General features: G+C 40.4%; 1 protein-coding gene across 1 annotated transcript; it reads left to right on the top strand.

The window, feature by feature from the left end:
* Positions 1–51: 51 nt before the first annotated feature.
* Positions 52–4,958, top strand: LOC111260190 (uncharacterized; the record flags this gene model as incomplete). Its single annotated transcript, XM_086968199.1, is given in 2 exon segments — positions 52–1,768; positions 2,484–4,958. A coding segment is annotated over 1 exon segment (1,195 nt), but the record flags the coding sequence as incomplete, so codon positions are not given.
* Between the last annotated feature and the right edge of the window lie 10,464 nt (positions 4,959–15,422).

The following is a 15,422-nucleotide window of genomic DNA, read 5'->3' as shown; positions in this document are numbered from 1 at the left end:
ATGGCGTCGTCGTTTCTGATCAGTGCGTGTTGGTTCCTTTTCTGTTCGCAGTGAGCGTGAAGCATACGTCATGCGACAGAACAGCTGGCTATACCAATACTACTCATTACATTCGAAAATGAGCTATAACCTTGGATACAATGACCCGCCCACACAGGCGCCATCGCCTCCAAGTCAATCGAGATCATCTGCGCAATATTCCCCAGTACGCACCTATTCGGCACCATCACCAGTCCCTCCATCGCTAAACAGCTCGGTGGCTTCCGTCGCTCCAGTGGCCCCCGCGCCACAATACGTATCCAGTGTATACAACCCCTCATCGTATGTTAGTCAGCCGCAAAATACCCCGTCCAAATGGACACCACAGGTGCTGCACGGCGTAAAGAGATCAGCATCGCCGACAAACGACGGCCGATGCTCACCAACGATGCCTTCGTCTCTTACGCATCCTCATATTGGAGTCGGTGTTGGCGCCAATGTTGGAATAGGCAGTGTAAACAATATGGGTGTGCATAGCCACCAAACACATTCGCCGAGCACACCCCATCAAACGCTGCCCCACTACCCGCAGCCGACCTTGATGCATCATACGAACCCCATACAGGTACCACAGTTTACCGAACTAACAACGCCGGTTGCAAATGGTGGCTACACTGGAAGTTACCCGTACGGCAGCTTAACCCTGGCAACGGCCGCAACCGCGCCGGTCTTCCAGCGAGTACCCGCCCCGGCGACAGCGAAATATCAGCATCAATCGCACCATCACCATCATCAATTGGACGAGGAGGCAGCTGCCGTCGGAGATGTCGAACAAAGCCTCACGCCGACCAACACCGAAGAGGTTAGCCAACTCATATCAGCAGCGAACTACCTGCGAAACGTACCTCGGCCAACATACATCGAACCAACGCCCCTCGATCCATACCACTTTTCGCTGGCCTACCCCAAATACTCGGAGCTGCCTCTGCACTTCGATTACCTCGGCGCAGCGACAAGTGAGTACCACCGCTCGCTAATGCCGCCGCCACCGCATCATCCGGCGCTGCTGTGCGCTTCAACTCACCATGGAGCCGAAGCACCTCATCCACATCTGGCTGCAGCAGCCCACCCTCATTCGCATCCCACTCTAGTCAGTCATCCGGGCGCAATGCACCCGAACGCTTCATCGCCACCTGTCCTTACCTGTCTATCGTCTGCTATTCCGTCAATGCCTTCAATGGAGGATCATAGCACCAAAGTGGTCTAAAGGTGTCGTCATGAGGTGACCGGGCACCCTCGCAGAGCCATTCGAGCCCGTCGGATCTTCCCTCCGGCTGAATCGCCGTTGCAGAAACTCCGCTAAGCGGCGTCGTTCGATAGGCCGTTTGTCGGAAACGTCCGGAGGAGCTGAGTATTTGCTAAATGATCCTTAGGAAGACATCGGTGCGGACACAGTCTCAGTACTTTTCGATCAGCCGCCTTTTTGCGAACCAGTAGTATAATCAGCTTTACCTTCATAAAACATGGCGGTGATATAGGGCTTCGTTGCATTCGCTGTGCCTCCCATATGCACCTCATTACGTATCTCTTTTTCAGCTATTTCTGTCCGTGCATTTACGAGCGGGCGGATTTGAACCAAAGTGAAGTGCCTTAGCCCGGCAGCCCTATTTCGCTTCGACGGTGGTTCAGAACCCGGAGTTACCGGAATGACTATACAATAAGACAAAAATAGAAAAGCCATCGGAGGAAAAGCGCTGTCAGCTGTCTGTAGAATCTCAGTAGAATAAACGTAAGCAACAGTTCAGTAATGCTGATGATAATAATGAAACGGAACAATCGCATCATTTCATGGTGTTATTGCAGGTAGAAACCTTGTTGTGTGACAAAAACATGTCAGAATGAAAGAGGAAGCGGTACACACGCACCCGCACTGTCTCTCCCAGTGTTATTATTAAATTTTCCTCGAATAGAAATGCTCGATGTTTAAAACACAGGAAAAGATGGAAAGTTATTCATTCACTGAGTGCTATACATATATTACATACACACATATAGTGTCACAGCGCAAGTAAAGGGTCTCTTCGGCCGGTTGACACGCCGAGAAAACATCGACCATATAGAAGTTGCGCTATTTCTTGCACGTACGAACGAATTTCTATGCACAACATGTCAAATGAATCATATATATGCCGAATGCATATACACGAAATGCTAATGCGAGCCATAGTTAAGTAAATCTTGTACGTGAGGTAGACATCTTGCAGAGTCTAGATGAGGAGCTACCGTAATTGCTGCAGGTGAATGCAACACGATGAGCGTATTCATTAGTGAAGTAGTGACACATAGAACGATTTTAACCGGTTCTTAGTTCCATGTATCTGAGTAAGGTGTATGCTTTATTTTTTATATTTTTCCACCAACTGCTTTGTGTAGAGTGTTTCTGTACTGCGATATTTCTTGGTATTCGGACTTTTTTTGTTGGGCTCGATGTTTGTGTATTACAGACGTCCCACCAACTTTGAGTTTCTCGGTACGTCCACGTACCTCGAACGACCGAGTATCACCGAGAGTGTGATGTGATGCCGGACTCCTAACGTGCGTAAAATATGTGGATTAACGATTCGTTCGGTTAAATCGCTAACAGTCAACCTGGTGACGGTGACCAGCGGTCGAAGCTAATTCTTTTCGAAAAGTGTACGCGAAAAAAAAACACTGCAGGGCAACCCGCCCCGCTGACGCATCCGTGTGATAGTTTGAACATTATCTTTTCCGTAACGGAAAGAATTGAAGTGCGAACACCGAAACGCTAGTAGAAGCTAAGGCAAACAAATGATAATCGCCTGACTTGTCGAGAGATTACAGGCACAGCGGGTAGACTCTGACTCGTGTGTCGTTTTGCTCAGATTCGGTAGCAATTGGTGCAGCGTTAAGTCTAACAGGGCGATTTTCCTGTTCGTCAAAACGTCTCTTCGACACGGAAAAAAAGTCTCAGTTCGACAATTTGAAGAATTCACAGAGGGGCTTAACAATTGTGAAGATGAAGCTCGCACATTCTCGAAAACTTACGCTGTGACGTGCTGACGTCATGATATAATCGCGCCTCTTTGTTAATTTCCCATATAAATAGGTCTGCTAAACCTTAACGAACATATACATACTAAGACACATGTAAAACTACGAACTGGACAGAGCCTCTTAAGTAAGCAGGCGTCCCGGCCAATCAATACGGCAGTGTAAATAAGTATTTTGTTTGCGTGAGTGTACGACGCTGGAGCGAAGCTGTTTGCATCCATTATGAAGTGCACGCATCACGTTCTGCACCTCATTTTGTGAGAATCCGTATGGCATATTGCCATAAGTATACGTGTTTTGATGAACGAACGTGTAGATGAGTATAGAGGAGGTAAAACACAGTATTAGAAATCTTGATGGTTTTTAACAGTAGATTGCGGATGGTGGTTGTGACAATTGATGATGGTGTGACAAAAACGGAGCTATGTACCACCGCGGAAGAATAAATTATTTATTTTACTATCAAATTCTTCTAGTGTTGTTATTATCAAATTTTACGAAGGCCTCGACTGTGACTTTTCGTACACGATAATCGATTTATTACCAATTAGTGAAGTCACAGAAAAAAAAAATCATTACATACGTTTCTTCTGCAGTCTCTGAACGGACGTGTCACTGATGTTTGGTCTGTTTAACTGTTCGTTGGCCTTTTTTAAAAGCTCAATGCTAAATTTCGATGCCTCAGATTAGAAATCCCTTCTATTCGATCGCTCTCCTAAATTCAATCAAAGAGTAGTCTTGCTTTTCTGAAGTTCTCTGTCGACTTATGTTTCGGCCCATTATTATATAGAACTACTGTATAAGTAGTGCTAGTAAAAGACATTTTTATATTCTAGAAGTGTAATTATATGCTATCTGAATAATACAGTTTATAGAATATAAAGGGTGTAATTGTATATCTCATTATCTGAACACGCGTTATATATATAGCGATTTGTGAAACCTATAATCCCCAAAAAATCTCGATATTTCGCGAAACTTCTACAGTTTGATATTTGACGTTTTTTTCTTGATTGCAGTTTTATTTTTTTAATTGAGAAATGCTGTTGTAAATTTTTGACAAAATGACCAAAGAACGAGTTACCAATATATTAAAAAAAAAGACATTTTTGTATAAATAAATATTGATTCAATTAAATATAATAACAAGCGTACTTCTATTAGAAAACGTAAAATATAACAAGTAAAATTCATAGAATCATTAGCCACGACGAGTGCACTCACAGGCAGCGTTGTTCCGGTCAGGAGCATAAAATTAAACATATTCAAATAAGGCAGACGACTTCAGAAAAACGTAGGAATTATCTGTTCTAGTTAAGAAACGTGTCGAAGAAAACCTAATATGAGGAATGTCTTCCCTCATTACGGGCAGCCGGTCGAATTTAGTGGTAGAAAAAAGTTAGACGTAGTAGAAATTTATCGCCGTCGGCAAATCATACCCTTACGCACTTCATCGTTTTCGAGATATGTATTGTTACGTCTACCCTGTGAGTACCCTATATATATGGCATATATATATATATGGTTGCTGTTATTATTATCGTATATGGCTCGGAGATTGTTAATCTGTTGAAAAAGATATCATAGGTGAAATGATTACAAATGAAAAAAACAATAACAGAATCTGTTCACATGCGTTATAATTATGAAAATTATACATATGAATGAATCTGACTTGAAAAAAAAAAAAAAAAGAACGTATATACAACGTGAAAACGTATTACAAATTACCCATTTTAGGGTACGTCTTAGATGTTAGAATCTTCGTGTACATTTGTTCTGCTAACTAAACGTTTTAAGGCTATTATAATATATCTTCCGTCATATTTGCTAGTGTAAGAGACTACACCGCAATAATTTTATCGAACAGCCTATTTTATGAATAAATGTAACCTATTTAATATCGATGTCCGTTAGTTTTTTTTTTTTTTTTTCCGAAAATAAACATATTAGAACATGCTGTTGGTTTATGGATAACAAAGGTGAAGAAATGAATGGCACGCACTCAAAAATATGCCCTTACCTGGACTTCTTCAATAAGGCCACCGTTATTAGCGCATCGAAGGCAAGACATGGCTTCTGGCACGGTGTCCGGCAGCTTCGTCTGGGAGTGCGCATCTATCGCTACTTGTCAATAACGCTTTGAGCGGCGACCTCTATTTCAATTGTACAGCACTCAAATACAAACGTCTGGAACAATAGCGCTGCTAAAAGACTTATTTGCTTAATTGATAGACTAACGGCCGGAACCGCTTTTATGGGAAGCGCCTGTTTTCCGTTAGCCGGCTTTTAAAAAGCAAAAAATTAGAAGTTTGTTACCAACTTGCATTTGCTACCAACCTATTTACTTTACCGGACCTTTTTTGACCACGAACACAAGGACTCAATGCACTCTTTTGCTAGAAGAACAATCATCGAAATAGAAAGTGTTCTAAATGCCATAATGAGTTTAAAAGAATCACAGTTACGCAACATCAACACTGGATTAACGAACACAATCAAACGACGCTTCCTCAATCGAGTTCTGGTCATTTAGGCTTCGTATACTGTGTCTGCGTTCATATCACCCGAAAGCCTGCATAACCAGTACATTTTTTCTCGAGTAAGGCTTACGGGGCCGTCGTTCAACCTATACCTGTATGGCAACACGGTAATGAACGTGATGCCATCCATGAGTCATGAGGTTGGGATGATCGCACCTCCCTAAAGGCAAACATGTTTACAGCATCATCACAGGTTCTGTGTAGACACTGCTCCAAGCACGTCGTTCATTTACTGCCTATTACCTAGCCAATCAAAGCTCGCCCCTAGGGAGCATTCTAGAAATATACCCTCCTTTAAGAATCCGCTTGGCAGAACCTCGGTTATCGGTGTCACGATGATCAACCCAAGTTGGCAAAGATGTCCAGGAGCCGAGCAGCGCTCATAGTCAGCTGAGGTCCATGGTCTGCCTCCCTTGGTTAACTCAACTCGCTTACTCAGGACGTGCTGCATTGAAATATGTACATCGTTGACACCGAGCGGCAGTAGTTCTAGGCTCACTGTATAGATGTATGCACGCGCCGAGGTCGAGCATGGCCATAGTCTTTGATATGGACTCACTGTAATTTAGCATGGCTTCATTTTCATGATTGTATGTTAATGTCTAACAACTAAGTTAGAGATTAGACAGGAGCACACATGCAATTTGTGAACGTTGAAGCTCAAAGAGAGCTAGCACTGTGACGAAGGGCCGACCAAACGGTCAGAGGTTGAACAACGGCCTAAAGAAGGAGTGCTACGGACCCGTGCTGCAACAAAATCGCCAAAAGGAGGTAAAGGATTAGAGCGGGACGGAAATGGCATTAGCAGAACAAGTTGCGCTCAATCAGTTGGAGATGGACCACGATACAGTTCGCACGACCGTGTTGCACGTTAACGGACGAAACGGTACGTGGTGTTTTCATATGTGGATTATGATTATACAATACGGTGTTTGCAAGGCCAACCTTCACAAGAACTGTTCCTCTCACGAATATACCCTGGTAGCAACTCTACAGAATACGAAAAGACGTGTGAGGTGATTTAGTCTTTACAATTTAGTCACAATTTAGTCTCGTCAACCAAAGTAACGATCTACATATTTAAATCCCATTTGTTGACCTTCTTTCTCACGAGGATCAGTTTTAGCAAACAATTGATATCATATAGCTTCAATCAAAGAGGAAAGCAACCAGCGATACTAAGACGCGTGGAGTTAATGCGTCACAGGCAGATGCAGTTGGCAACGTGCAAAAATAAAAAAAAAAACTAAACTAGGAAAAATTCCTGCCTAATTTACAACATAAGGGTTATCCAAGATGCTCTATGCTGGTTTAGAAAAAGAAGCAATGTTTTGCCTTGAAACATCAAATCTCTGTGATTTTAGAACAAGTTTTAGATACGAATGTAACTAACCCTGCGTTACGTGCTCAGAACATAAGATCAGATGTTTTCGAATATTGTTTTTTTAACACTTTGTTTCTTTTCCAAATAAAAACGCTATCCTTAAGTGAATTTGTAACTCTTAAAAAATTTGGGCTTGTCTCTCCCGAAATTCACAATATTAAATTACCCAGAAATTATTATAGCTAACTTCTTGATTAAATCTGCAATGTTTTCGCTGTTCGGTTCTAATCAAGTTTATCGTTCCGTCACCTGCGAGGGGCATAGGCAAGTTAAACTTGGACCAACGTGTTAGCTTTCCTCAACTTGGAATAGCTTATAACTTGAAGTATTTTGAGCTAGGTTATTAGTACTATTATCGTCATATTGGTTTTAATTCATATAGAAGATGGGTTCGGGTAACGCCATTCGATTGGATACGACCACGCAGTACCACTGTGTCAACGAATAATTGCATTTTCTGTACTGCTGATTAATCGTTGCGCACAGAAAGGCCACAGTACCTTTTAGGGACAGAAGTTGACCTTTCTGGAAATATTCAATCAATAGGACATTGAATAGTAAAATAACACCATATTAATTTTAGAAGCCCATTAGATGATGCTTATGCAGAGATGTATCGAACTGTTTCAAAAAAACGGAGTAATAAAGTGGACGTAGGCAGTCATTTCTGTCAGTGAGCGTCATTCAGCTAGTCACAAGTCAGTTATTTATTATTTTTGCGATGTTGAGCCTGTCGGCAAACGGAATGTTCCGTCACAATCCGAGTGGGTCTAAAAAAAGATGTCGGACCCATTTATAGACCGGTGTCGAAATCGATCAGTCATTTAACCGTCGTCAAATCTGCCTATGTACTATACATATAGAAGTCATCGACCTGACTCCGTGTGTATAGCCCACAAAAATTATGGTTATCGCAGATTGCATAAATTCGATCAGCAACACAACATCTAACTCAAAGATACCCACATTTTATTTAGATAGCACCAATTAATTATCTGTCGGCCAATTTTTATGAACATTCGCAGAGAGTTTTGTACTTGTGGGAATACTTTCCACTTGTACATCTTCTTCAAGCTTCGAGTTTAACACTTACGTACTTACTTACTTACTACGAGTATCGAAGTTCAGACAAATTTATGGAGAGCAAGTTCTAAATACGACGTTAACACTACATACAGAAATGCGCAAGACGCAACATTTCGATGAAAAATTAAATGAAATGGAAAATCTGTTAGATTCAAGAGAATGTGTAACTGAGTAAGTGTTGTTGACAAATAGATGACTAATATATATATATATATATATATATATAATAATGGAACTTTTTATCATCATTATTATATGATCAACTATTACCGTCCATGAAATACGAATTAAATAGCCCGCCATTAGTTTTTTGGCGCTGTGCTCGAATCAAGAAAAAAGCTAAGCGCTTCAGTGTCTTACTCGTATAGTCCAGAGCTTATAGTTTTCGCGGTGATGTTTATCTTTACGACAGACGATCAATCATCATCACAAATAACCATCCTATCCCATTTGGCTTCAGAGATTATTATGTAAGATAACTGAATATCCTGGCCCGACTTAAAGCAATGTACTTTGCTTGAGCTTTTTTTTTTTTTTTTTGTTTGTCAGAATATAACATGCAAAGCTGTGTCGTGATCCGAATGAATGCAAATATACGTGTCTTTTTCATCTAGCTTTGCCAGGAGAAATTTCGTCTTGAACAAATGGGCTAATTAAGTTTCAGTTAGACGTTAGACCTTTTATGGCATCCATTTGCGAAAGTGACGTTCTACCGTTTAAGACAATCCGTCGTGTGTAGTATACTCTCGGTGTCATCCGGCTCCATTGCTATGACAATGAGAAGACGACATCCTTAATGAAAGTTAGCCACGCCTTAATGATACATACATTGTGTGTCCTGCTACTGAGAGGATTCAGCGGACGTCCTACGCTGCATAGGAGCTCAGAGACAACATTTGAGCGTTACGTCGCTAGACAATCGTTACCCTTTCTACTTTTCTTTACTGAAGGAAGAGAAATCGATGATGGATTTATATTGTCGCAAATTTAAACCTTATTTCACAGTGTAAAACTACTATGTTCTGCTTTTTTTGGATGCCGGAAGCAGAAAAGCAACATTTATAAGGGAAATTCAATGTCAATCGTGTGATTAGTATACGAATACTACACGACCGGTGCGATTAGTTAAAAAAAAAAGCTAGTTAGTAAGCAATCCTCGATGGGAAGCATAGCGCATATATATACATAAGTTTGCTTTATTTGTAATCTATAGAAGATTAATAGATATAACAAAATATGTATAAACCTACTATGAATGGGTGCATGCATTATTATTTCATCAATCCTTACAATCAATCAATTATTTCATTGCCCTCAGCGTGATCAACCCGTTGCAGTGTGAAATAATGTCTCTTGGATAAATATTACTTCAATTAAATACATACTAATCAGTGCAAACTGTGTAGATCCGAGCGATATTTCAGTAATATTACTGCGATCAAAAATCGATAAGCCAAAGTACCTGCTTGCTACACGGTAAAATATATATATTTCCTTAGATTAGTAAGAATATCGGTATTCTTAGTTAAGTTTTTTTAACGAGTTTTTAACGATTTTACGATTTGACGATCTTGACATATTCCTGTTGCAAATGTTGAAGATTCTCAGTAGAAAGCTGCAGTCTCTAACTCAGAAATGCCTCGTCAGTAGAGCGAATTATTTTTACGTAATTGATATACTCATCAGAGGTTTGAGGTCATTCCCGAGACGTTTCACCCGTTAGGAAGCCGCTTAAGACCTCGACATTGGTCATGGTCAAGATCAACGGCCAAGCATCGCCGTGCTGCCTAAGGCCTCGATTTTGTGCCTATGACGCTCCATAGTAAGATTGATTGGTCTTGCTCATATGCTGGTTCCGGTACTCGAAGGTCTCTGAGACAATCAGAACTCAGACTCGTCAGTTCCCTGATAGTAGAAGCGTCCTTCTCGCAAACCTTTAGCTGAAGTTGGTGCCCCGAAATGAGGATCAATGAACATTTCTGAGGACTAGCGGTATATGTTATCTGCAGAAAGACACAGTGTATTGTTCTGTTGTGTTTTTTGACTTTTTGCCGGAATTTAGTAATGGACAGTTATCTATGAAACTGTATGAAAGTGACTTAGACAGAACAGACAGTCTTATTGGATTTAGTGAACCGAGGGCGCTGTTTTTTCAATACGTCACAAAATGCGCGTGCGACAACGACCAGGTTCGATTCTCGTATCCAACTTGTTCGCGATAAAAATACATTTTTTTTTTGAAGGCTCTTTTCTCTGTTATAGAGTATCATGAATATGTTTCTATATTGGGCTGATTAGGAATAATAACATTTGTTGCAAGTCGATTTCTCCTGCCCTAGCGGCTAACACATTAAATAATTAAAAAGTAGCTATGCGTTAGCGCCCTACGACTAAAAGTACATTTTAGTCTATGTACAGTTCATTGAAATTCACCTCAACCTTCTTCTACTGTAGCATTATAGAGGATATTTGTATAGCGCGACGTTGATCGAGTTTTAGAGTATTCGAAGTATACCTGTCTTGCGAATTTTTGAAATATAAAATAAGGATTTTTTCGTAAACCTCGCTCAACGATCCATAAACAACTTTAAATTTTAACAAAATGCGAGCACGCCTGATTATATTTTTTTAAATCTCTTTTTGGTTCTACTTTTCTAAATAATCATCATTATTTAAATGTATAGTTATAATATCAGCAAGACGAAAAGCAGGTCTGTATTTAGAAAAACACATATACACACACACATAAAACAAAAATAACTTAATAAGACAACTGTTGACAGTCTCTCAATATTTTGAGTTTTATCTCCGGTATCGCCGTTAGGCATTTTTATCAGACAGGATAGGCTGACCCCCACCATGAAATGAATTGTCTGTCTGTGTTTGGGTTCGAATCCAGGCCGCCAACGCCTCCCTAATACTATCTCAAATACGTTGCCCTCTATGCTATCACGTGAACATCACATCACGGTCATTCCGAGCTTATGTGTGCCTCGTTAGAACACAGGTACCAGACCTCTGCCTCATAAAGCCCGGAGTCGCTCTCTCAAAAGAAACAAAGCTTGCTTTGCTTATAAAGGAAGCAAATGTATTTAGATGGTAATAAATTACGTCGTACTTACTTACATCTTCAAAACTCTATACGGCATAGTTTGAAAATTTCATGAAATCATTCGTCAATGATACGCAAATTGTCGATTATTAAAGCTACACCGATTCTACATACGTACAGTGTACTCTGTGCACTCATTACTTTGGGTACAATTGAACAACGTACTCATACCAAACTCAACGAACGAACGGATGCTGATTGGAGCTCCAGTGTACACGTAAGTGGCAAACTTCCGGCTACTGTGAAAGTGGCAACCTCAAGCCAGCAACGATAATTGTGGCCACGATTTGACGGAGATAAGCCGCATCTGACCGATTTTATAGAAAATGACGACAAAAAAAGTACAAAAATTCTATTACCTAAAAATTCATTTTATATCGGGTATACAAAAAGCTAATAATAGCTTTCTTCACAGCGAAAGCTTAACCGCCATTGCCACCGCCGTTGACGCCGTCACCGCCCTACACTTACGAAAATCTGGGATTGAACATACGCACATGGTTGCTTGTACGAGTGAAAACGAACATATTTCTACATAAGTTAGGTCTCAAAATGTATATTTCAGAGGTGTCTGTGATGGTTTACTTTAGGTCTCTAAATCATAGGTACAAACCTTTATTATTATTAAAAAGTTATTAAATTTAGTGGAGAGCTGCATGATCGTGCTCTGGCAGATCGAAGTGAGTTACACCAATATCGGATATAATTAGGTTACTGTCGACTTTTTAGGGACATGTGAATGACTTTGCAATTGAATTTCTCTGCTTTTCCAGTGTCTTGGGCGTCAGACAATAAAGTGATTCCGAACAACCTGATTCCCATAGCAGTAACGTCAGCGGGAAAAAAAAAACAGGCTGGCAAGGTATCGAGTTAAGACATCTTGATCCATTTATTTTGTAATATGCATGTATTCATCACTGTCACTTTCAAAAATAACCACCTAGTTAGTGTACACTAAATCAAGATTTACCTTTTCAGATTTATTTACTAGCATAGAAACCGAATAATATACTATTTAGTTTAAATATGTTCAGAAACTCGCCGGATATCCTTGAAAAAACGACAGAATAAACATATGTGGCCAAATGTTGCGTTGTAGTCCGAAAAATTGACAAAACAAAAAGGTTTTTCAAATTTATCGTTTTTGGCTTATTTTTTTTGTTTTGAATTTTCGACATGAGAACAGTGTTTCCCCAAACTAGAGACTTGCATAGAGTTTACTCTTTCGTCGCACCAAATTTGACCACAAAGAAATTTTCAGAGCCACCCTTAGGATGATTTATATAAATAAGCTCAACTCATTATGGTAGTATATGCTGCCAAAATGGAAAGTTTCTTTATTTTGACCTGATTGTTGAAATGTTTTTGGCGTTTGCGACAGGAGCTGCTCGAGAAGGCGACTCTTGACAGTCAAAAGTTACCCCTGTCGGATCAATCGGATCAACCAAATGGAGGTTTCCGAAATGCGCTTTCATCTGCAATCAGAGTGCTTACATGCAGATATCACGATGATAACGATGACGACGTGAGTGGCCTCGTGGATAAGCTGTCATTCTTATATAAGTCAAAATATTTTTTAGTTACTTTTTGCCGCAAGCGTTGTCACCGCTTTCTGAAATTCTGCTAGTCGTACTGCAATCGATATACAGTTCAGAAAGAATAAGTATGGTAAAGTTACGAATGATGTATTGAAATGTAGGTGGTAACAAATGTAAAATCTTCGGGGCTAGATAACTTTGGATGGAAATGGGAAACTAAATGGTTTGATTACGTCTGAGCTGTGTAGATGTCAGATTTTTCGCAATAGCTTGAATAAAATATTGTGTGCAATTAATTATGTGCTAATTAGCTGGTACTTATGTATTGTTGTATAGGTGTCTGAACATGCATCTGCCGGGCAGAACCTGTCCGAATAGGTATGATCACCCTATTTGAGATGCGGTCACTCAGCTCTATGTCGATTGAATTTTCAGGCGATTCGTCTGAGAAGATATACACCGTTCCTTACTTCTGTCGTATTTTCACATCTCTTTTGAAAACCTCTGCAATTATTTATACGTTCACTTACAAGTTTTACTTCTTATCGAGAGTAACAAATTATATGTTGTTGTCCTCAGCGGTACTTCAATAATTCAATTTTCCAAACTGTGCCTGTAATATAGCAGAGCTTTCGTTTTGCAATCCGAGATTCAGGCAGCTAAATAAGGGCCCCGCTTGTCGTCCCTATAATATATTAAGGATATTGCTGGTTTGGTTCTGTATTGTTATTATGAACCGATTAGGTGACACGCTTGTTCGATTAGTTTTTGTTTTGACAAAGAGTGTTCCTCTGTACGGTACGCTATTATTACTAGTTGATAATGCAATCCGCGTTGTTATTTCAGGACGATCTGCTGGAGACCAAAGTGGTGCCTGCAAGTGACCGTTTTCTGCCCGCAGTCAACGAGGTCCTAGCAGATGGCCGAACAAAAGCGCCGAAAACTGGTGCCTGTGGCGCCACCTGTGACATTCGCAATAGTCCAAACCGTATCCTTAAAGTAAGTTTGACCCTGATCAGCAGAACAGTTGAATCCTGCTGCCGACTTGCTTGACGTCAGGTGACAGCATGTCGCAGATGCTTAAAGGCCATTCCACGCACCATGGACAGCCTTCGTAAAATGCTTGAAAAAATTATGCTTGTGATTTTTCGCAGCTTCGTTGATTTACTGCCAAAAACGCAAACGGTGTTTTCGCAAACCACTCCATATAAACACGTCTTGGCCATATATAATCTCGTCCTAAGCTATTAGGGTTCCAATATTCCTATACATCTTTTCTGTAACATGCTTTATTCGGCACATAAAGACTGCAAAGACAAAACAATTAAAAGTCAGTTAGGTAACTAACCACAGACGTTAACATAATATGTAACGCAGGGTTTAATTTAGACATTGAAGATTACTAACAAATGATTGGGCTATATAATTACCATGCCGGATCTGACCAGTGACACCATTATCAGGTCTGACACTGTAGAAATCGGGTAGTTAGAAAAAGCCAACAATAAGTGTCATTTGGTAAGCATTTGTAGTATTTCATATATAACGTTTCTCTATATTAGACATCTAGCTATGTGGAAACTTAATCAGTAGGCTCCATTATGAGGATACTTTATGGGAAACGATATAAGCGCGGTCCAACTGTTCAGCGGTAAGTTAGGGGATTAACTCCTTAACGGTATTATGGAACTTTCCAATTACTCTTACGAAAAGCAACCATTTTTGCAGAAAATGCCCCGGCATCAGCAAGAAGATGCTTGTGGCACTGAGGCAAATTTTCACGGCGTTTTAGGCCACGACCTCAGCAAAAGAGGCCATTGGCTGACCCGAGCCATTGACAAGATTTATTGAAGTTTATTGTACTAGTCAAAGCTGGTTTCCCAGTTCCTTATTTTCTCAATAATTTCGAAAAGAGTCAAAGAGGACAACTGAAAATTTCGCTAGGAAACAAGATTCGCGTGTGTGAGAAACTTGGTACTGAAAATGACTGAATATATCTTTTTTTTTTTCATTTAGTAATTAAGTTATAACAATAGTTAACGACACAATCCACATACAAAGTGTGTATCTAAATGATCGTACGACCAACAACGCTTAACACACTGGATTTACAATTGACATGTCAGTATTTGAGAACCTTAGGCGACAAAAGATAAGGTCCGAAGCTCTGCTAACTTGTACCGTCTCGTCTCAGCCAAAATATGGCTTACAATTAGGAGTTCACTGAGAAAAGCTCGCGGCCGATTGTAGAGAACGGATTATCGTAAGACTGTGTCCAATCGCACCGATATCGCAACGCCTATGGCTACTGCTAAGAAGCTATTCGTGGGTTTAGGGAAGATATTCCTGAAAACGATTTATGGGCCGTTTAGGACCCATATTGAGGCCTTAAGCGGGAATAGACACACACGCCTGGTGTCGTTGTTTCGGCCCGTGTAAAAAAAAATCATTCGCACATGTTTCCTCATATGGATACCGCTTACGAACAAGCGCAATAAAACATCTCAGTTTATTAAGGCCGCCTTGCATGCCAAGCCGTACGACAGGGTACCGACTGCAGTACCCCAGGGGCATCTGAACGCCGCTTTAAATGAGAAACTAATAATAGGACTTACACAAATTTAACGAAAGGGTACTTTTTAGTACTTTGTAACTTAAAATAGCATTATTTAGCTATCCAAATGGAAAAGAAAGATGAATTAAAACAA

This window comes from Varroa jacobsoni, unplaced genomic scaffold, assembly GCF_002532875.2.
Source record: "Varroa jacobsoni isolate VJ856 unplaced genomic scaffold, vjacob_1.0 scaffold_408, whole genome shotgun sequence".
Classification (NCBI taxonomy): domain Eukaryota; kingdom Metazoa; phylum Arthropoda; class Arachnida; order Mesostigmata; family Varroidae; genus Varroa; species Varroa jacobsoni.
Note: the sequence above shows the minus strand (reverse complement) of the source record. Positions and strands in the feature narration are given on the sequence as shown.